Source organism: Petaurus breviceps, unplaced genomic scaffold, assembly GCF_028583685.1.
Source record: "Petaurus breviceps papuanus isolate PSGF00001 unplaced genomic scaffold, PetGlider_PUasm1.0 551, whole genome shotgun sequence".
Lineage (NCBI taxonomy): Eukaryota > Metazoa > Chordata > Mammalia > Diprotodontia > Petauridae > Petaurus > Petaurus breviceps.
The window spans coordinates 12,534,774-12,557,070 of NW_027186372.1; the positions used below are offsets into that span (position 1 = coordinate 12,534,774).

Below are 22,297 nucleotides of genomic sequence, written 5' to 3' on the forward strand. Positions count from 1 at the left end.
GGGGAAACACAGTAGTGCTGAGGATACAAATCCAAGCAAAAAGACAGACCCTGCCTTTAAGAAGCTTAGAAGACAACATACAAAAGGGACCTGGTGAAGGTTCTGCCCTGCAGGGGAGGATGGTTATTCCAGGGTGAAAAGGCACCAGGTTATAAAAGTTCCAGGGAAAGAAGATAGTGGAGTCATGGTGGAATTTCCAGAGAAAATCTTGTTTGGGTCAAGATGAGCATGAATTTCACTGTAGAAAGAGCATTAGGCTGATAGTGAGAAGGTCTGTGTCTTCATCTCACTGCACAAACCTGTATCTCAGTTCTCTTATCTATAAATGGAAATACTGTTAAGTCTGTCTGCCTACCTTGTCAGGTTTGGGGGAGGACCTAGTGAGATAATAAATATGAACATACTTTGAGAAAGCTGAGAGCACAAAATAAATATAAAGGATTAGTATGTGCTAGGAAGAAGGGAACCTTCCCTTTCTTGACCCTGGAGCAGTGATGATTACTTTCCATTTGTTTTCCTCGTACTGTGGCATCTGAGGCAAATGCCTTCCAAAGTTTGGCCCCAGAGAAGTTCACCCTTTGGATTATTTGAATTGATGACCAGTTTGTTACTTTGGGGTCAGAAATCAAAAACTGGACCTGGAGTAGCCACCAGTGCCTTCACCTAAAGCATGGCTCCCCCTTCTCTAGCTGGACCCCCATAAGCCAATTCTCTCTTGCACAGTTTTTGAGGTTATTTCAAGTAAAGCCCACCCCTGCAGCAAGGCTGAAAGAGACCCAAGCAGATTCTTTGTCTGGGCAGATACTAAAAAGAGCCCTGGATTTGGATTCACACCCCACAGGAGGCAAATAATTAGGTGTTTCCTAGCCCCAGTCTGGGGAAAGGAGTGGGCAAATGGGAATACCAAGGCAAAGGTAAATGTCATTGCCCTCAAGGACCTTATATTACATAAACAAATGAAAAAAAATCCAATAACTTTTTTTGTACCCAATAGTAGGGCCTATATTAGATATTTAATAAATATTGTTGATTAATGTATTAGATCGGTTTAAGGTCCTTATTAGCCAAGGGTGTTTGGGGGATGGACAGTAGGAAGTACTGGCCTAGCTTCTGAGGTTCTGGCTCTTGCCACCATGCTGTCTTACCTGCTTCCTCTTAATTATCTCTTTTTTGTTTTTATTCTTGTCTCTCCCATCCCTTCCATAACCCAGTGTGGAGACTGTGAATGATGGGCAGTTTCACAGTGTGGAGCTTGTGATGTTAAATCAGACCTTGAACCTGGTGGTAGACAAAGGAGCCCCCAAGAGTCTGGGTAAACTCCAGAAACAGCCAACAGTTGGCACCAACACTCCCCTCTACATCGGAGGTAAGAATCGCTCTTACTCCTGCCCCAAACTCTGATCTTCAGTGAAACCTCCTTCCCTTGACTAGCATCTCACCTTCTCCTGTCTCCTCATTCCCAACCAGAATGAGGCAGCCCTCTAAATCAGGGCAGGCCCATTCCCAGGAAGCCTAACCACTAGGCAGAGGTTCCAGTGGCTCAGGCCCCTGCTGCCTTTTCCTTCCCTGAACAGGAAAGAACAAGTAACATAGATTGTTAGCAGATTTTAATAGATTACAATACAAAACAGATATGTTAAATATAAAATCCTTGTAAGTAGGGATTTTTTAATTATGTGTATATGGGATATATATGGAGTATACATGTACATGTATATGTAGGAGGGATATGTGTGTGTGTTTGTTGTTCATTCATTTCAGTCACCTCCAATTCTCCATGACCCCATTTGGGGTTTTCTTGGCAAAGATACAGGAGTGGTTTGCCGTTGCCTTCTCCAGCTCATTTTACAGATGAGCAAACTGAAGCAAATGGTTAAATGACTTGCCCAGGGTCACACAGCTAGTAAGTGTCTGAGGTTGGATTTGAACTCAGGAAGATGAGTCCAGTTCTCTATCTACTCTACCACTTAGCTACCGCGTGTATGTATACACATACACACAAACATATACACATACGCTGACTGACACAAAATAAACATTTAATAAATGCCTGTTGATAGATGTTTAACTGAATGGCTAAGCCTTTACTATTGGCTAAGCACCAGGGATACGTATACAAAAAGCAGAGGCCTGTGAAGAGGGGACATAGAGGAAGGAAAGCCAGAAGGAGGAAATAATGGAGAATCTAGAGCCAAGTGAAGCCTAGCTCAGGCCTTTTCTGTCTAAGGGAGGCAAGTATCAATCAGCTGAGCAGGACCCCAGCATGAGTGGTTCTCTAGAGCAGGAAAGCTATTGCCATATAGGAGCACGCTGGGGCAGATACAAATTTTAAACACAACATAATCTCTGTCGTGAAGGAGTTTGTAGTCTAAGAGATTATCCCCAAGCTCCTTCAAGCTATGCACCAGGGGTCCCTCAGACTTACTGCAGACACATGCCCATTGCCCTTTAGAGAGGCCCTTTACTGCTCCCAACTCCTCCAGGCTTCCGGCTTCCCATGTTATGACCTCAGCAACTATGAATGACATAGTGTCATGACATAATGAGGAAATGACATTAGACCAGATCACTTCTGTGCATTTCCATGGAGATTGTGATAGAATGTGCCTAGTAAGAGCTGGCCTGAAGGGGAGAACAAAAAAAAAGGCATCTTGTTTTTACCCTGGTAGCTAGTGAGCTTTTTGACTTGGAATCAGTGTCAGAGTGAGATTTTCAACTAGGATCTTGATCACTGAAAAATGCTAGGTTCAATTTCTGCTTTCTCCTCTTAACCAGTCCTTTATATTCTGGCTACAAAGGCCTCATGATGTAGCATAAAGGACACTGGCCTAAAATCAGAAGACATGGGTTCTAATCTCAGTTCTAACACTTACTCTAAAGGCCTCAGTAAATCATCTAAATTCTCCAAACCTTAGATTACTTATCTGTAAAATGAGGAGAATAATGCCTCTCTCACCTACCTTGGGGATCACTTGTGAGAATTAGTTAAGATAGGATATTCAAAAAGACTTTGGAAGGTAGAAGACAATACAAAGGCAGGAAAAAGTAGAAGTAGTCAAATTTCTCAGATTAGAGAATTAGCTTCCAAATAATGGAGAATGAGTCCCATTTGCTTGAGGGTAGAACAGGTTTGGTGATAAAGTTTAGGACCCTTTCACTGCATCTGGGTGAGAGGAGTGAATAAAGAGCTGGCCCCCAAGCCTAGAAGACCTGTGTTCCAGTCCTGCTTAGATGTTTACTGGTTGTGGGACCCTGGGGAAGTCATTTATTCTCTCAGAGTTTTTGATGACTCCCTAAGACTGTAAATTAGAGCAAAAATGTGAATATTCCTTGGTAAGAGGGAGTTTCCTCATCTGGGATTTTCTTTTTAAAATGAAATCCTAGGTTCAATCCATATTTCTCTGAGTGCCTGGGAACTGCAGGGGCTGGGGCCAGGTGTGAGGGAGCTATTTCTCTGCTCTTTCTCCAGGAATACCCACCAGCACAGGCCTCTCAGCCTTGCGCCAGGGCACAGACCGAACCTTGGGTGGCTTCCATGGCTGTATCCATGATGTCCGCATCAATAATGAGCTCCAGGATTTCAAGGCCCTGCCACAGCAGTCCCCAGGCGTCTTCCCGGGCTGCAAGTCATGCACCATCTGCAAGCATGGCATGTGCCGCTCTGTGGAGAAGGGCAGTGTAGTCTGCGAGTGCCACCCGGGCTGGACGGGGCCATTGTGTGACCAAGAAGCTGGAGATTCCTGTCTTGGCCACAGGTGAGTCTCTCTGAGACCTGGTGCACTCTCCCTAGGGCTCACACTGCTGCCTGTCTCCCTGACTCTGTGACACCCCTACCCCTTCCCGTCTTCAGTGGTCTTAGACAAGAGAGGGAGGAGAGAGGGAGAGAAGAGAAAAAGAGAGAAGGGAGAGATAGAAAGAGAGAGACAGAGAGAATGCTCTTTGATTATAGTGGAAGGTATTGAGGTGAGAATTCAGGAAAAACTTGTCTTATAGTTACGTATGAAGTATAATTTTTTAATTTTTTATGTTATTTTATTTTTTTGCTTTTTGGAGGGCAATTGGGGTTAAGTGACTTGCCCAAAGTCACATGGCTAGCAAGTGTGTCAAGTGTCTGAGGCCGGATTTGAACTCAGGTCCTCCTGACTCCAGGGCCGGTGCTCTATTCACTGCACCACCTAGCTGCCCCAAAGTATAATTTATAAGGTAATGAGTCTGATTCTTTAATGAACAGACTAAAAGTTATCTTCCCAAATGAGTGTTATCTCTTTCAAAGCAGTCCTTGGAGGAAGACTTGGAGGAGCCATATATTTATTCAAAGATTCTATGGCACATTGTTTCAGATAGACAGACAGACAAACAACAGCAGCAGTAGTAGATAGACAGACGGACAGATAGATAAATAGACAAGCAGCAGCAATGATAGATATGATGGATGAATATGTATAGAAATATATATATGCACACAGTTTCCACATATACTCACAGAGCCACTCAGTGATGGCAAAATGTCACCCTTTAAAAATGGATTAAATTTTAAGAAATAGCCAGAAGTCATTCAGAACCAAGTCAAGTGAATTGATGGTTGGTTAAAGTGAGGAATCCAGATCTGAGTTTAAAAACTGATTAGACCAGGCCCCTTATGTAACTTTTAAACTGACTGCAAATAACTGCAGAAGAGGCCTCTTCTCTAGTGTTATTTAAAAACTAGACACATATAGAAGTTATTTTTTGATGACCATGAAGGTTTTATGCCAGGTATGCAAGGCTAGTTCAAAAATAAGCGGGAAAAACTATTAATAAAATGCAGACACTAACAAAAACTTTTTTTTAAACATGAATATATGTCAAAAATTATATAAGCCAACATGAGTTCATGATAAAAACACTAGGACGTAAGGGAATACAGGATTTTTCCTTGACATGGTAAAATATATCTACTTTAAACCAAGAGCCAACATACTATGCAATGGACAAATATTAGGCGCATTCCCACTAGCATAAGTACAAAATAAGACATCCACTTCTGATGTTTTTATTTGACATAGTACTAGAAATTCTAGTAATTTCAATAAGACAAGAAAAATATATTAGTGGTATTAATACTGGAAGAGGTCAAATGTAGAGGTTAAAACATTATTTGCAGATATCATGATGGTATAGCTATAAAATTCAACTGTTGCAGCAAAAAAAATAGGCCAATAAATGAGTTCCTCAAGGATCTAGTATGCAAGATTATCATAAAATAGTTTCTGTTCTCATTTACTAGCAATAGACTAAGAAAACATCATAAAAAGAAACCCCATGTACAATAACAACAATATGGGAGAATTATCCTACCTAGAAATGCACATGACCTGCATGAGAAAAACTTGACCAATAGTAACTGAAATAAAGGAAGACTTCGATATTGGATGGGGCATTTGATGTTCATAGACGAATAAGATTAATGTAGTAAAAATGACAATACTCCCCAAACTAGTCTACGTATTTAATGCAGTATCAATTAAAATACAAAGGAATTTCTTTATCAAACTAGGAAAAAAATAGTAATGATATGTGAAAAAAAAACCACATAGGAATATTAAGTGATATGCTGGGAGATTGGGAGGGTGGGGAAGGGCAGGGAACTGGTGAAGGGCATCTTGCACTCCCAGATTGTAATACATATCACAAGGAGGTTATCAGAACTATGTGAGACATAGAACAAACAATAAAGAAATAGATTGGTAGAAGAGAAACAGTACTACAGATATCTAACCAAATATGAGCAAGAGATTAGTATTTGATAAGCCTATAGGAAATAAAATCCGGGGAAAAGAATCATTATTTGATGTATTAGAAAAAATAGATAGTAATTTGGTAGAAAATGGATTTAGACTTGTAGCTTACATTTTTATACCTGAATGAATTCCAGCTGGATGATGGACAAACATAAAAGAGAACCATAAAAAGATGAAAGAAAATAGATAAGAATACTTATCGCCATTAAGGGAGATGATTTTTTCTAATCATTGAAATTAAGAAATAGCATACAACAAAACCAAATGTATTTAAAAGAAAAATAACAGATTAGAGAAAATATTTATGGAAAATATGGAAGATAAAAATTTGACACTTTAAATATATAAGAAACTGTTAAAGATGAACAAAGATATCTCCTAGTTTATAATGTATAAATGGTCAGAAGACATGAACAATTTTCAAAAGAGGAAACACAGATTGATAGTATTTTCTTTTTTTATTCATTTATTTATTCTTAGTTTTCAACGTCCACTTCCATAAATTTTAAATTTTCTACTCCACCTCCCTCCTCCCTCCCCAAGATGCCATGCAATCTGATATAGGTTCTACATATACATTCCTATTAAATACATTTTCAAATTAGTCATGTTGCATAGAAGAATTATAACAAATGGAAGAAACCATGGGAAAGAAAACAAAACAAAAAAGAAAATTGGCTGCTTCGCTCTGCATTCCAACTCCATAGTTCTTCCTCTGAATGTGGATGATATTTTCCATCATGAGCTCTCCTTGCATTGCTGAGAAGGGTTAAGTTTATCAAAATCAGATCAAAATCACTGTGGCTGTTATTGTATATAATGTTCTCCTGGTTCTGCTCACTTCCTTCACTCAGTATCAGTTCATATAACTCTCTCCAGGTTTTTCTGAAGTCTGCCTATTCATTATTTCTTATAGTACAGTAGTATTCCATTACATTCATATACCACAACTTGTTCAGCCATTCCCCAATTGATGAACTTCCCCTCAATTTCCAGGTCTTGGCCACCACAAAAAGAGCTTCTATAAATATTTTTGTACATATGGGTCCTTTTCCCATTTTTGTGACCTCTTTGGGTCAATACCACCTAGAAGTGGTATTGCTGGATCAAAGGGTATGCACATTTTTATAGCCCTTTGGGCATAGTTCCAAATTGTTCTCCAGAATGTTGGATCAGCTCACAGCTCCACCAACAATGAATTAATGTTCCAGATTTCCCACATCTTCTCCAACATTTATCATTTTCCTGTTTTGCCATGTTAGCCAATCTAATAGGTGTGATGGGGTACCTTAGAGTTGTTTTGATTTGCATCTCTCTAAACAACAGTGATTTAGAGCATTTTTTCATATGACTATAAATAGCTTTAATTTCTTCCTCTGAAAACTGCCTGTTTATTTGATAGAATTTTCTTGAGAGAAAAAAGCACAACCAGAGATACAAATTAAAACAATTTGAGCTAGCACCTTACACCCAACAAAATCACAAAAATAAACATCATGAAAAGGAATGAAACAATGCTAATAGGGTTGTGGAGAAACAAGGGTATGCTCATTCATTACTGGTAGAATTACAAACTTGTAAAATCTTTTTGGAGAGCATTCTGGGAATAAAAGTCAAAGTTACCAAAAAATTGTCTTACCCTTTGGCCCATAAATACCATTATTGAGAATATATTCTGAGAGAGAGAAGAGGAAAGGAGAGGAGAGGAGAGGAGAGGAGGGGAGGGGAGGAGAGGAGAGGAGAGGAGAGGAGACCCATCCAAGAGCCAAAATATCTGTGCTTGTTACTACAGTGGCTGGCACATAGTATGCCCTTAATAAATGCTTGTTGACTGACAGGAGATCAGTTGAATAAGGTTTATGTTGTATCATTAAGACTTAAAAATATGAGGAATACAAAGAAATCTGGAAAAAATCTTTATGAAATAATACAAAATGAAAACAAAATGTGAATACTAGAGGACACACTATGAGCATATAAGGGGGTAAGCAGGAAGAATGACCAAAGAATTCTGATGGGGACTTAAGGGGAGATTGAACAATTGTTAAGAAATTTTACACGCTGACATGAATTTATTTAAATGTAAATAGTTACAATGCATGTTTAAGTAGTTATATTGTTGTTCAGCATTAAGTTTTACTAATCTTTTGTTTGTTTTAAAGAACAGGAGACATTCCCATCTATAAGTCTAGGGAAGGAGTTAGGTACCCCAGTTGTGCTTACTTCCAGTTCTAGTATATAAGAATATGTAATAAATTCCTATTTAAGGAACTCTGAGAGCTTCATTGTGCTTAATTTGGTTAAAAGGCCTATCATTGTCCCAGGGATTAGACTCCAGGATTGAGCAGTTTGCTCTCTGAAAGGCCTTCTGAGTCACTCAACTGATGATGGGTCACCACTGGTGCTAACACAGTATCTGTTCTTTCATTCCCAACCCCCTTCCTTTTCAGGTGTGTCCATGGAAAGTGTGCGGCTTCAGGCTCTACTTATACATGCAAGTGTGCCGAGGGCTACGTGGGAGCCTCTTGTGACAGGAGAAATGACTCAGTCAGCAGCCCCTGCAGGGACTTCAAGTGCTACCATGGGCAGTGCCACATCTCTGAGAGGGGTCAGCCCTACTGCGTGTGTGAGCCCAGCTTCGGTGGCGAGCACTGTGAACGAGGTGGGCTGTCCTCGAGTTCCTAGGGTCTGAGAGGGGGGCATTACTAGGAAGAGGGAGATGGGGAGAGCATCACTCAGGACACGCTGCCTAGGATAGATGAGGGAGATCTCGTTTGCATTTAATTCTTTTCAAAGATGAATTATTATGGCTATCTTTTGTTTTTCATCACCATTATTTCCCACTGTATCCATCCCCACCACTCCTATTCCTTATAATAAAGAATAAAATAAGAGAAAGAAAAAAAAGTTTAGCAAACTAAACAGCCAATCAAAAACTTCTGACTTATGCAATATTCCACACCCATGGCCCTCCACTTCTGCAAAGAATTGGGAGGAGTGTCTTCTCATATCTCTCTTTCGAGGCCAGCCTTGGCCATTATAGTTTCACAGCATTCAGTTTTACTTGTTTTATTGTTGGTCTTCTTTCCATTTTCTTTGTTATAGTCATTGTGCATATTGCTTTCCTGGTTCTGCTTACTTCACTTTGTTATCAGGTTATGTCTATATATCTTCCCATACTTCTCTCTATTCATTATTTCTTACAGCACAGTAATAGTCTATTACATTTAGGTACCTAAATTGGTTTGGCTATTCCTCAATCATTAGGCATCCATTTTGTTTTCCATTCCTTGGTACCTATTGTTTTAAGAGATCTTTGTAAACTTTTTAAAACCCCACCTAAAAGCTTACCTCAGGATTTAGGATTTCACTGCCCTTTAAAGCACTAGAAAGATCTGGGTATTAGGTAGTCTCAGAAAGATATAAAATCAACTCAAGAGTTCCTTCAAAAAACATTTATCAAGTTTCTGTTTTGTGCTGTAGATACATAGATAAAGAATCTTCTGGATTCTTAAAATTTACAAGCAAAAATATAAACAATTCACAAACAAAAATAAATATAACAAAATATAATAAATATTAAAATATAATATAAAATATACAATTATATGCTATATTTTATATTATATAATATACCATATTATATATAATAAACAATAAAAATAAGTAAACAGAATAAACAATTCATAAACAAAAAAATAAACAATTTACAAGAAAAAAATTTGTAAATAAGTAAAGCCAAGAAACTAGCTGAATAAGACAGCTATTAAGGAAAATTTACTAAGTAAGAATGACTCAACTTCCCTGAGGAAGTTCCCAGCCTATAGCTTCTCTGGAACCAATCCCAACTGTCATCAACCCTGTCAGAATTCGACAGTTGATCAGGCTATTTCTCCCTCTTGAAGATTCAATCATTTCATCTATGTGTGTTCCTTCCGCTGAAACAGACAAGAATTTATCTCTGTCTGAAGATTTTTTAAGTCATTGTAGCCGGATTAATATGTGCTCTAGCCTCCTGATGAAGTCTCTAGGCTGGTCCATATTTGAAGCCATTCTGTGTGGTCCATGCCAAGGCTTATATACTTCGTCCCATAATCTTTGAGGGCCCAGGGTCGTTTCCACTCCATGATGGAGCATCAGAATAGCATGTTGTCATTAACAGTAAATTGTTTCTTTTGGTTAGTGCCCCCTGATTACTGGAGCTAATTTAGAGGTATCCCCTCTCTCAAAAATTGGCCTCTCATTTTCAGGATACGCTGTGCCTCCCACAAGCTCTGATTGCTTCCAGAGAGCCCCATCACCATTTTCCTTCAGTTACACAGCCTTGCTATGCTAAGAGCAGGACCACAACCCTATTTACTCCCCAGTCTTTGTACATAGCAGATAGGGACAGGAACATAGGGAATAGGGTTGCTGGGATTAGATTCAGGAAGATCTGGGGTCAAATCTTTCCTCTGACACTTATGAAGTATGTTACCCCAGGAAGATTACTTACCCTGTATGTTTCCTAGACAATCTGCATTAGTGGAAGGAATTCCTATATCTGAGGAACTCCCCAGGAAATCACAAATTATTTGTATAAATAGAACAAAATTATACTTGAAAAAAATTTTTGCCTCTCCTCTCCCTTCTTGGGGGAGAGGGGTTATGGATGTGGAAGAAGACTTTCAGTGCCAGGTGGGTGTGGTAGTTAGTTTTGTCTGATATTTTTTTCTCTTTCTTCTTTGACTCACTAGCCAGGGGAGTGAAGAGGGCTATCTCTTTTTTATTCCCACTGTATTCATCCCCACCACTCTTATCCCTTATCATAAAGAATAAAATGAGGTGTGGCCAGGTAGCACAGCGAGTAAGAACACCAGCTCCAGTGTCAGGATGACCTGGGGATCGAATCTGGGCTCAGACACTTAGCACCCACCCAGAAAAACCTGGCCGTGTAACCTTGAGCAAGTTACTTAACCCCGATTGCTTTAAAAAAAAAAAAAAGAAGAAAATAAGAGAAATAAAAAAATTTTAGTAAACCAAATTCAGAATTGAATGTGATATAATACAAAAGATGTCAATACAAATAAGATTTAGAATGAAAATTGCTTAGAAAAAGTGTGTGGGGGAAACTATTTATAGTACACTTAATGGAACTTGAGTTCCATGCTCTCCTTAATTCCCCCCACAGTGCCATGATTAGGGCACTGACTCCATCTTATCTTGACCATCAGATTAAGCTTAAAAGCATAGGAGGCATTGGTCATTTGGTGTTAGGAAGCTTGGTCAAAAGATGAAGCAGAAGAGATAAAAATGTGCCCTGCTGCCCACAAATGGCAGTTACCACCCCCAGGCATGCCACCCATCTCCAAGAAAGAATATGCAGAGCTTCAGAGTATCATTTCCAAATGATTATCATGCCCGCTGGGCACCCTAACCAATCTTGTGCCCGCCTCCTTTGTCCCTGCAGAGAGCCCATGCCAGGGGGAGGTGGTTCGAGAAGTGATCCGCCGGCAGCAGGGCTATGCGTCATGTGCCACGGCCTCTAAGGTGCCCCTGATGGAGTGTCGTGGGAGCTGTGGCTCCCAATGCTGCGTTCCCATACGCAGCAAGCGGCGGAAATATGTCTTCCAGTGCACAGATGGTTCCTCATTTGTGGAGGAGCTGGAGAGACATGTGGAATGTGGGTGTCACAAATGTTCCTAATCCCGTCTTCCCCAAGTCTCCACCACTTTGAGGAGGCAGGCACTGCCAGACATCGATCGGCTCAATAGGGATGTGAAACATGGGACCTTGTTACTTTGAATGAAGAGGAAGAAGAAGAAGAGAAATATTAAGTATATTGTAAAATAAACAAAAAATAGAACTTATTTTTATTATGGAAAGTGACTATTTTCATCTTTTATTATATAAAGTATCACACCATTTGGGTATATGTATCATATAGTGAGTTATTTTTACTGAGGTTTTTGTTTTGTGTTGTTGTGGTTTTTTTTAACAGTTGTTTAAAATTTTAAGAAAATGACTAATAAAAAATTTTTAAAGGATAATAAAAAAAAGTCATAGCCTGCCCAAGAAATAGGGGAAAGTTTATATGTTTATACAACAGTACCATATCAGAGGAGACCTAGGCAGTACTAAAGTCCTGGGCAGGAACCATATAGGAGAACAGAAGGAAAAATTAAAAACTTTCCCTTCCTTCCTTGCTTCCTTGTTTCCTTGCTTCCTTCCCTTCTCCCTTAGGATCACCTAGATCCTAAGAGAAACCATGCTAGCTGTGGTCAGTATTCATGCCTTTGACCTAGATAGTCTCCTGAGCTTTTTCCTGCTCTCAGCCTTTTTATACATTGTATTCAGACCTTGCCTCAGTCCCTTCCTTCACCTCCTCACCTCAACTCTAGACCCCAAAGTTTAGGCAGATCTAAGAGGCATGGTGACTTGAGATCCCTTTCCCACTGTGTACAGAGCTGAGCTCTCCCATATACTCACCTTTTCAAGCCATAGGCCTAATGGACAGCTCTGTACTGGTTGTTAATCAACAAGCATTTATTAAATAGTTACTGTGTGCCAGGCACTGTGCTAAGTAACTACTAGAGATAAAAAGATAGGAGAAAACTGTGGGTCCCAAGACCTTAGAGCATCTCCCTGAGGACTAGCTAAGCATAGGTTCCGTCCCAACCTCCCCAGGGGGCTCTTTGTGCCAACAGGCCAGAGCCACTTTCCTTCACATACTGGGAGGAGGCAGCCTACATGGTTGCCATGGTGCAGAAATACCATAGAATTATAGAACTTTATAGCTCTTTATTCCAGCCCCCTTATTTTACAATAGGTAAACTGAGGCCAGAGAGGGGCAGTAACACACTCATAATCACACAGCTAGTTGGCAAAAAAAAACCCAGGGGCTGGAAGTGAAGTTTCTAGACCCATCATGCTTTCCCCCTTTGCCAACTGACAGAGCAACCAGAAAGAGTAATGACCTTAACCATGCCGCTTTTTTCTTTAACACACTCACATACACACACAGAGTCCTTTCCTTCACATCTGTCTCAAAATTTTTCTGTCATTGGTCCAAGAAGCCACCTGAAATACTTAGGGAAGTGATACCCCTGAGATACTCAGTTGTGTTTCTAGTTTGGTTAAATCAGTCATGACAGATCCTCTGAGAAGGTTAACAAGAGGTGCCAGGTAACTTTAGGGTTAAGCAGTTGGCTCAGGTCCCAAAAGACCTTGAACCAGGCCACCTTTAAGGGCTTTCTCTGGCTCATAACCTAATTCTAATATAAAAGAAGGGGGGGAGATGCTTTCTAAAAATTATATAATGGTGCCATTGCTCCATATGAACTTGTGTGTGTGTGTGTTTTATTAATGGATTGTCATATTCTGATGTTATTTTAAATAAATGATTGGGTTACAGAGGGGCCATCACATGCTCTGATGAATACTGTGACTTGGTACTATTCTATGGTGTGGTTTTCTTATCAACCTTGTTCTTTCCCTACCCTGGAGCTTCTGAATTGGTTTGTTTTCTGGGGCTAAGGCTGCTCCCCTCTTTGAAGGACTTTGGCAACCCTGGTGTGGAAAAGAATCAGGAGGAGGCTGATTGCTTGGCTTTGAGAGTGGGGATTGGGAATCATGCCTGGCTCTTAAGAAAGAAAGCTCATGCCCAGAGCGAATGAAATATCCATGGAGCACAGGAGTCAGCCTGTCCCCATGGTCTCAGAGATTTCATCTGCTCCCCTCAGAGACATGCAGACAGTGTGACTAGAGTAAATACTACATAACTACAGAGACAAGGGGTAGAGGAGACACTTAATGTGGAATAAGATTGCAGTGGGAGTGAACTGGAGGTGACAGTGGAGAGAAGACAAAGTTAGAAGGGTAGATTGGGGCCAGATTCTGAAAGACCTTGAATGCCAAGGGTTTTATTTTTTGGTTTTGTGTTTGGGCTTTTTTAGGAGGTAATGGGGTGGAGGGAGGGAATATTTGCAATACTCTCCAGTGCCTAACTAAATACATTTTAAATTCTCCTCTGATTCTAGAGTGGGGGATTCAGTAGCAGCTAGTTGATGATTGGAGCCTGGGGATGACTTGATGGGCAGGAGGCCTGCATGTATTCTCATTCATCACTGATGCCCTGCAGACTGCACTGTGCTGAAAGATGGCCAGTGGTCACTGGCATGGGCTCTAGAACTAGCACAAAGTAAGAAGGGATATATGAGCAGACAGTGGGTAGCACCACCTCCCCTTGAGCCCTCATCACAGAACTAGAAGGGAGATTTTTTAAAAGCCTCCATGTCTAGGACGATAGGACACAGAGGAAAACTCCGTCCTTCCAAAGGGTCTAGCTTAAATTCTAAAAGTCATTTCCCAGCATCTTGGCATATGGGCTGATTTTAATTTAGTTCAATAAACATTTATTAAGTGCCCACTATTTGCAGAGGACTCATTGAGTAGTAGGGGAGACAAAGAGATTAAATAAAACACGGTTTCTGTCACTGAATTTATAGAAACATATACTTAGAAAACTATAACATGTTAAGTCCATGAGAAATGAATATGGATTACTGGCTTCAGAGGAGGTTTCGTGGAGGTAGTCTGAAATAGTGAAAAGAGAGCAGAATTTTGAGTTGGAGGACCCAGATCTGAAACATTAGCTGGTGTAATTTTGGGCAATCACAGTGAAACCCCAGGTTTTTCCTCTGCAAAATAAGGCAACTGTAACTGATCTCTACATGTTCTTCTAGGTCTAGACCCTATGATGCTAAAAATGGTATCTGAGTTGGGCTTTAAAGAATAGGGAAGAAATCATCCGGGCAAATTTCAATTGGGGAAAAGACAGCATTCTACAATATAGGGAGGAGCATGAGAAAAAATCCAGAGATTGGACAGTACAAGGGTTGCACAGGAGAGAACGGAAAAGGAGATGGCAAGTGTATAGTTTGCCTAGAGCATTGAAGGGCTAGAGGATAGTAACAGGAGAAAAGAATGGGAAAATAGTGACCCCCCCCCCCAGATGGTAGAGAGCCTTGGATGTCAGACAAAAGAGTCTAAACTTCTCTCAGTTTAATAGAGAATCACTGGAGATATTTGAACATAGAAGTGATATGACCCAGTTCTATGAATAAGGAAAATTAGTCTTGCGAAGATGTTTTTTTCCTACTGAAGCAGGAACCCACTGATCCTAGTGAACATAAATGCCAGAAGCTGGGAAAAGGCTCTAATTAAGTGTGCTTGGGGCACTAGTTAAGAGCCCTAAGGATTAATCCTTTAGGCCAGTGGTTTTCAGACTTTTTCACCTTAGGTTTTTAAAAATGATTAAGGACCACAAAGAGCTTTTATTTATATAGGTGATTTCTATTGATGTTTACTGTGTCAGAAATTAAAACTGATAAATTTTTTAAATTATTAATTCAATAAAAAATAACAAGCCCATTATGTTCACAACATTTTTATGAAAAATAACTTTTCCCAAAGCAAGAACAATTTAGTGAGAAAAGAGGCATTGTTTCATATATTTTCACAAATCTCTTTAATGTCTGGCTTAATAGAAGATAGTTGTATTCTCATATCTGCTTTCTACATTCAATCTGTTGCTATGTTGTTTTGGTTAAAGCATATGAAGAAAATCCAGCCTTGCACAGATATGTACTTTAAAAGGGAAGTAGTATTTTAATAGACAAAAAATGTCTTAGTATTATTGTGAAAAGAGTTTCGATCTCATAAACCCCCTGACAGAGTCTCAGGGACCTCCAGGGGTCCATGGACCACACTTTAGGGGATATACTTGTGTTCCCTAATATGATATTACCTTATATCATAGTGCCACTACCCTCTGTGAACTTGTGTTTTGAAAACCGTTCCTTGAGACCATGGCCCACTGCTCCATCCCTAGCTGTCAGTATTCTCACAGACATTTGCCACAAGGAAGGAGTGGGGTTATAGGGACCATGTTTTCTCTACATGTGCCTTTGATTGGCTTTCCTTATAGGGAGTACCACCTCAATGTTGGCTTTACTTTGTATGCCTCATGCTGGATAAAATCCAGAGATAAGCCATTGCTGGCCATCTTCCTTGCTCAAAGATTGATAATGGTTTCTCATTGCCTACAGGATAAAGCCCAAACTTCTCATTCTACCATTTGAAGTATTTGACAATATGGGCCCAACCTATCCTTACACCCTCATATCTCACCAAAACCCCTAGGAAAACCTCTTCCATTCAGACTGGTTTCATTACTGTACCCCAGATGGACCTGCCCATTTTCTACTTACACATCTTTGCTGCTGTAGAGAAGTCCTGTCCCCTCCTCTGGCCTGTTCAAATGCTACCAGTCTAAACCCAATTTTAATCCCATTTCATGAGAAGGTACAAGGATCACAGATTTAGAGCTAGGACTCAGAAGTCATCTAGCTGACCCCTCATTTTAAAGATGAGAAAACTGAATCCCAGAGAAGTTGTGACTTGCCGGGGTCACACAGGTCGTAAGTGGTTGAGCCAATATTAGAACCCAGGGTCTTGGGCTCCCAAATCCAGGGCTCTTTCCATCTTGCTGTGCTTTCCTTGACAACTCTGACCCACGTTGCTCTCCCTTTCTGAATGTCCATGTAGTTGTTTGTATCACTCGCGTTGGCGTGTAATCATATACTGCCTTGCTCTGTTGTTTAACTATTGCATAGATTTTTGTCTCATCTCTGCACAAAGACTGTAAGTTCTTCAAGGACAGGGAACTTATACTTCCCTTTTATTTCTTATAGCACCTGATACAGTGCTGAGCACATTATAGGTGCTTAATAAAAATAAATTGAATTGAATTGACTTGAATTGAATTGAACTGAACTGGATTATACTAGAGGATATCAACAGATCTCCTGCGATAACTTGGGCACACGTGGAAACAATAGTGTTTGCTTTGCTGAAGTGTTAAAAAAAAATAGAGGTGACAGATTTTTTTTTTTTTTAAAAACCAAAGCACCCACATCACTGTCTTCCTGAATCGTGTGGGAAGAAATCCTGCCTGGGCCCAATGGAGTGCCAAGCCTCCCTCCACAAGATGGGGTGCTGTGTTCCTTTGCCAGGGGGAGCTATTTGCCCCTGAACCCTTGATTGCTGTAGTGCCCTTGCTTTCCATTTTCCCAAACATATGTGTTGGATGCTTTTGGAAGCAGAATTAGAGCGTTGAAATGTACAGTTTCTTCTCAAAAACCCCTTCTTTGGGAGGGGCATATCATTGATTTAGCCAAAAGGGACCTCATAGGCCAGAGGATGATGGATCTTGATCTGGAAGACACCTCATCCAACCCATAATTTTATAAATGAGGAAGGTCACACAGATAGTAAGCATGAGAAACAGGATTTGGATTGAGGTCCTCTGACTCCAGAGGTATCAATCCTATAAGACTGAGGCCAGGAGTTCTAGGCTTACTACCTGCCAGTGATGGAAGCTGAAAGGGCCTTGGGGCTTTTTTTTATTATATCAACACCATTACTGGTTCAAAATTTGGAGAGAAATGTTTATGACTAAGAGTTACTGACTCAATTTTTACTCCCATACTTTGCCCTGGAAATTCAGTCATTTGGCACATGAAGCAAGGTTCTGTGATTAATAAAGCACTATTTAGCCCCATGTAATAAAGCAGTATGTTTAATACATACAAATAAAAGGCGTAAAGTATGGTGTGAGAGGCAGGGCACATGGCAGTCTCATGGAAGCTATTATTAACTGAGACTTAAATAACACTAGTCAGAGATGACTATGAAGTTCCTGTTTCCCATTGCCAAACTTTTCACCTTAATTGTGGCAGGTTTCACTTGCAACATCTCCAGATTATGAAATCAAAATGTAAGCAAAACTATGTCTCTGATCTGTCATAGTCTTCAGCCTTCCAAGCCTGAGTTTTGGTCCTCAAGCCCTATCCTACAAGACTACCCACAACAGAAGAGTTCACCCCTTCAATCTGGGTGTAAGGAATCTGTCTTCAGAGCGGCATTATGGTGTAGTGGAGAGGGCACTGAACCTGAAGTTAGGAAGACCTGGGTTGAAAATCTACCTCAGACATTTATTCTCTGTTTAATCCTGAGCCAATCCCTTAACATCTCTCAGCCTCAGTGGCCTATTTTGTAAAATGGGGGAAAGAGGTTAGGTTCTATGGCCTTGTAGTTCCCTCTCAGCTCTAAAATATATGATTCTATGTTCCTATAATTCAGGGTAATGAAAATCAGACTGAACTCTCTGACACCCATGTGACATGTGGATTCTGCTCACTCTGAAATTCCTATAGGTTATTGGGTTCCATACAGAAATAATATACAGCTTGAGACCCCATCCAATGCCTACTTTACTAAACAGACCAGGCAGAAAACATAAGTCAAGTAGCAAAGTATTTAAATGGGACAGAGCAGAAAAGTAAATAACAGGGAAAAGTCAAGCAATAGAATCATTCATAGCCCCATGCACAGGTGAATACCAACTCCCACAGACTTATGTTGTGCCAATAGAGAAGGATTAGGGGTCTCCTCCTTGAGCTCATTCCTCCAAACTGACTTTCTAAGGCATGGGAGGATTTAGTGATGGCTGCAAATGGATGGCTTCTGCCTGAGAGTCCGCATGGTTCCATCTCCCAGCAATCAGCTCAACCTCTCTCCTTGGCTAAGCCTCCCACAGTTCCTTGGCATGTCCAGGAGTCCAGGAGCTCCCTACTACTGGTGGTGCACCTCACATCTGTTCCTGTCAAGGCTTGGAAGCTCACTGGTCTGCCATCACTTTGGTCTTTACCTTGTTTAGTCACATGTCACTGGGCTACTACTCTTCTGCAAGCCTTCCATCCCTTGAAGCTCCGCTATGTGAAAGGTACCACTACTGCTGTTTGTTCCTCCAAGAAACATCGTCCCTCTTTTAGAGTGATAGTCCCTGGGCCAACATGCCTCAGGGTTAGTCAACAGCTTTCAGTTGTGAGTTAGCTTCACAGCCTTACCAGTTTCCAACTAAGCAGCATAGAACATGCTTGAGATCTTACCCTTCTCAACTGTAGGTCACCAGCCTTGTTCTTAGCTGAGCTGGGACAACTGAATTAGGTTCATTTCTTCCACACCTCAAGATGCATATAATATGCCTCACATATGGTCATCTCCACCTGCAGAGTCTTTTTGAGGCTGGGAATTAACACTAGCATCCATTTCCATTTGCCTTACCAGCTGCTCCCACCAGTTTGAATTGACCCTAGAACTGGGTCAAACAAATTTCCTCAAGGGCCTGAAAAGCATCAGTAAGGAACTAGAAAGACTAGGAAAAGGTTAAATGCTGGTAACCTCTGCCAGCATTTCTATCACAGCAAAGCTCATATCACTTTCTCTTATTTTATGAGTTCAGAATCATTGTTTTATGGTCACTGTGAGGCTTTGGGTGTGGTGCTTAAGGAATTGGAAGGCCCACTAAGTTTTAAGTGGCAAAAAGGACTATAGGACTGGACGGTTATAAAAGGAAGATGTTTATTGTTCAGGGTAAGGTTCACGTAGGACCCAGTTTTCTCTAGTCAGGCTTTGAGCTGGAAGGAATCTTAGAAATTATCCAGCTCTCTTTCGGATCCGCCATCACCAGGTGGACCCAGTACCACGATGCAGATTTTCGTGAAGACTTTGATGGGGAAGACCATCACCCTTGAGGATGAACCGTCCGATACTATTGAAAATGTCAAGGCCAAGATACAAGATAAGGAAGGCATTCCCACCTGATCAACAAAGATTGATTTTTTCAGGCAAGCAACTGGAAGATGGACGTACTTTGTCTGACTACAACATTCAGAGGGAATCTACCCTTCATCTTGTTCTGAGGCTTCGTGGTGGTGCCAAGAAGAGAAAGAAGAAGTCTTACACCACTCCCAAAAAGAACAAGCATAAGAGAAAGAAGGTTAAGTTTGCTGCTCTGAAGTACTAATAAGGTTGATGAGAATGGCAAGATTGGCCGCCTTCGACAAGAGTGCCCTCCTGATGAATGCGGTGATGGAGTCTTTATGGCGAGCCATTTTGTCAGACATTATTGTGGCAAGTGCTGTCTAACCTACTGCTTCAACAAGCCAGAAAACAAGTAAATGTATATGTGTTAATAAAAAAAGTCAACTATTAAAAAAAAAAGAAATTATCCAGTCTGTCCCTTCATTTAACAGAATGAGAAACTAAGGGCCAGGGAAATAAAATGACAGTTAGTTACTTTTGGATGTTAAATTACTTTAAAGTCACCTAAAATTCATCAGTTTTTTAATTAAATATTTTATTTAAAAGTTAACAATTGAACCTTATTACCACCAAGTATCTTACACTTATTTACATTAAAATTGAATTGATTTATTATTGAATTAATTATTTAATTATTATTAATTCTAATTAATTAATTAAAATGTTGAATTAATTTCAACAAATACATCATTTTTAATTTGCTCCCATTGGGATTCTTTGTTCATTCTAATTCAATTTTTCTGTCTTTCTTCCTCTCTCTCTTTTTTTCTTTCTTGACTAGCTAATGAGAGAAATTTGTGTGCTTGACTACACAAATGTGTAAAGAGTTTTGTTGTACTTGCTTTCTCAGTGACTGCGAGAGGGAAAAGGGAGAGAATTTGGAATTGTAAAAATAAAAAATGGAGAATTTTATTTTTTAAAAAAGAATTGAAACAAAATTAATTCTGTCCCCAGTTAAGATATAGTCTTTATTGCATTTCTTTCCTTTTTTTAAGTATAAGCCTATCATATATATAAGGCTTCACAGTGTAGAGGATAGAGGGCTCACCTTAGTGTTAGGACCTGTATTCAAGTCCTGCTGCTGCCTGGCTGTGGGATCATGTGCAATGGTCTGAATGCCCCCAGGCAACTCTAAAACTTTAAGTTTTTTGGAGACCAAGTAAATCACTGATTCAAAGCATCCTCATTCCCCATCACTCACCCCCTCCCTCCAAAAAAAATGTCTACTATCTACTTGGGATATTTAATATAAGATTGGGATGAGGGGGTCTAAATCCTTTTTCCATGAAATGACCCATCAATTTTCCCAAATACATGACAGGTACCATCTATTTTTATGTCTGTGTAATATATTCCCCCCTTGCAGTGAATCTGTGAGTTCATTCATATGGACCCTCCTTCCCCTGCTCTCTTCATCACAATCTGTCCATAACTGTCATCCTGAGCATTTCATTTCTATACCCTTTCACAAATTCTACATAGAGAATTTCTTCATCTGTTAGTATGAGTACAAAAGTCTGTTCATACTTTGCTCTTGCTGAATAACTGCCCACCTCCTTTTATGACTATGTGAGTCTTTGACCACATCTTTTATGGGCTTCTCATGTTCAGTTTCGATACACAGGATCTCCTCTGTTCCCTTTTACCCCTTCACAGTAGACACAGGAGGCCTAGTATTTGTTCCAGGAGAACATTAATTCTGTGTCCCCGCAGCAATGTGAGCCCCTGCTCATTTGTTCCGTAGGGCATGGTCTAATATATCCTGTGGCTAGACATTGGCCCTCTTTTTCCTTCTCTGCTTTGTGAACATGGGCTCTTGTACTAATCCAGTAAACATGCTAGAGCTCCCCTTTTTCACAGGGAAACCAGACAACAGAGTAACAAAATTAGCTATTAGGAGGACTTCTGATGCCCAAGACTATTTGACATACTAGTGATCCTCTGTGAAGTAACTTTAGCTTAACTCAAAGATACCCACAACTGCTGAAACCAGCCTTGACCAGCTCAGAGAGAAAAGCAAACATCTTGGGTTCTGACGTATCTAAACGGAAGCAAATATCCTGTTTTCTGATTTATTTTATTTACAGACATCTTCTCCCTCAACCCCCACTTCCCTGACCTCCCAATTTATTGTGTTTCTACCTTAATCCTGACTTAGCCATAAACCTCAAATTTGGATAAATACCTCATCCTTTCCCACTCCCCTTAAAGCAGATATGAACTCTGTCTCACCACTCCAGCTCGAAAGCTTCTTCTTCTCAGGCAATAAATGCATTCATAGTCTTTTTAAACTGTGATAGGACTCTGGTTCATTCCAGATCCCCCTTTTGGACCTGAGGTTTCTTCCATTTTAACAGTTCACAGGGGTTTTTATTTTAACAGCTTCCTCTCCTTCTCTACCCTGCCTTCCAAGGATTTATCAGAGAAGAGCATGGGAGCACTGAAGTTCTGGACACAATTTCCCAATAGAAATCCAGTCCACCTCCTCCTCCTCTTTTTCAGCTATGAGCCCAGTTCAAGGTCGAATTACAAGACATGTACTGATGTATTCACTCAATGGACCACCCACTTAACTGCATGTCAAAATCTGGGTAGTATTTGTTCATACACTTGATTTTTCCTGTTTTAGTCATAGGCCTCGTTGAAGAGGCCCAGAAATGTCTAGGGGGCTCAACGTTACTTATATAATGTCATCTGCAAGTGGGAGAATCTGGATAACCTCACCATCTTCAGAGATTCCCTTTTCCATTTGGCCATAGCACAGCACATCTTCCATGACAATAAAGTAAACATCTCTGGCATGCATATGA

General features: G+C 40.3%; 1 protein-coding gene and 1 pseudogene across 1 annotated transcript in view; both read left to right on the plus strand.

Annotated features, from left to right (window-relative positions):
• The window catches only part of SLIT3 (slit guidance ligand 3), an 818,102-nt gene extending 801,532 nt beyond the window's left edge, over positions 1–16,570 (plus strand). The window contains exons 34-37 of the mRNA XM_069102723.1: positions 1,212–1,366; positions 3,470–3,755; positions 8,231–8,442; positions 11,230–16,570. Of these exons, the coding sequence (XP_068958824.1) occupies positions 1,212–1,366; positions 3,470–3,755; positions 8,231–8,442; positions 11,230–11,465 (889 nt within the window). The 3' untranslated portion in view covers positions 11,466–16,570. The remainder of the gene's footprint in view (positions 1–1,211; positions 1,367–3,469; positions 3,756–8,230; positions 8,443–11,229) is intronic.
• Positions 16,571–19,132: 2,562 nt separating this feature from the next.
• Positions 19,133–19,884, plus strand: LOC138172520 (ubiquitin-ribosomal protein eS31 fusion protein-like; annotated as a pseudogene).
• Positions 19,885–22,297: the final 2,413 nt, after the last annotated feature.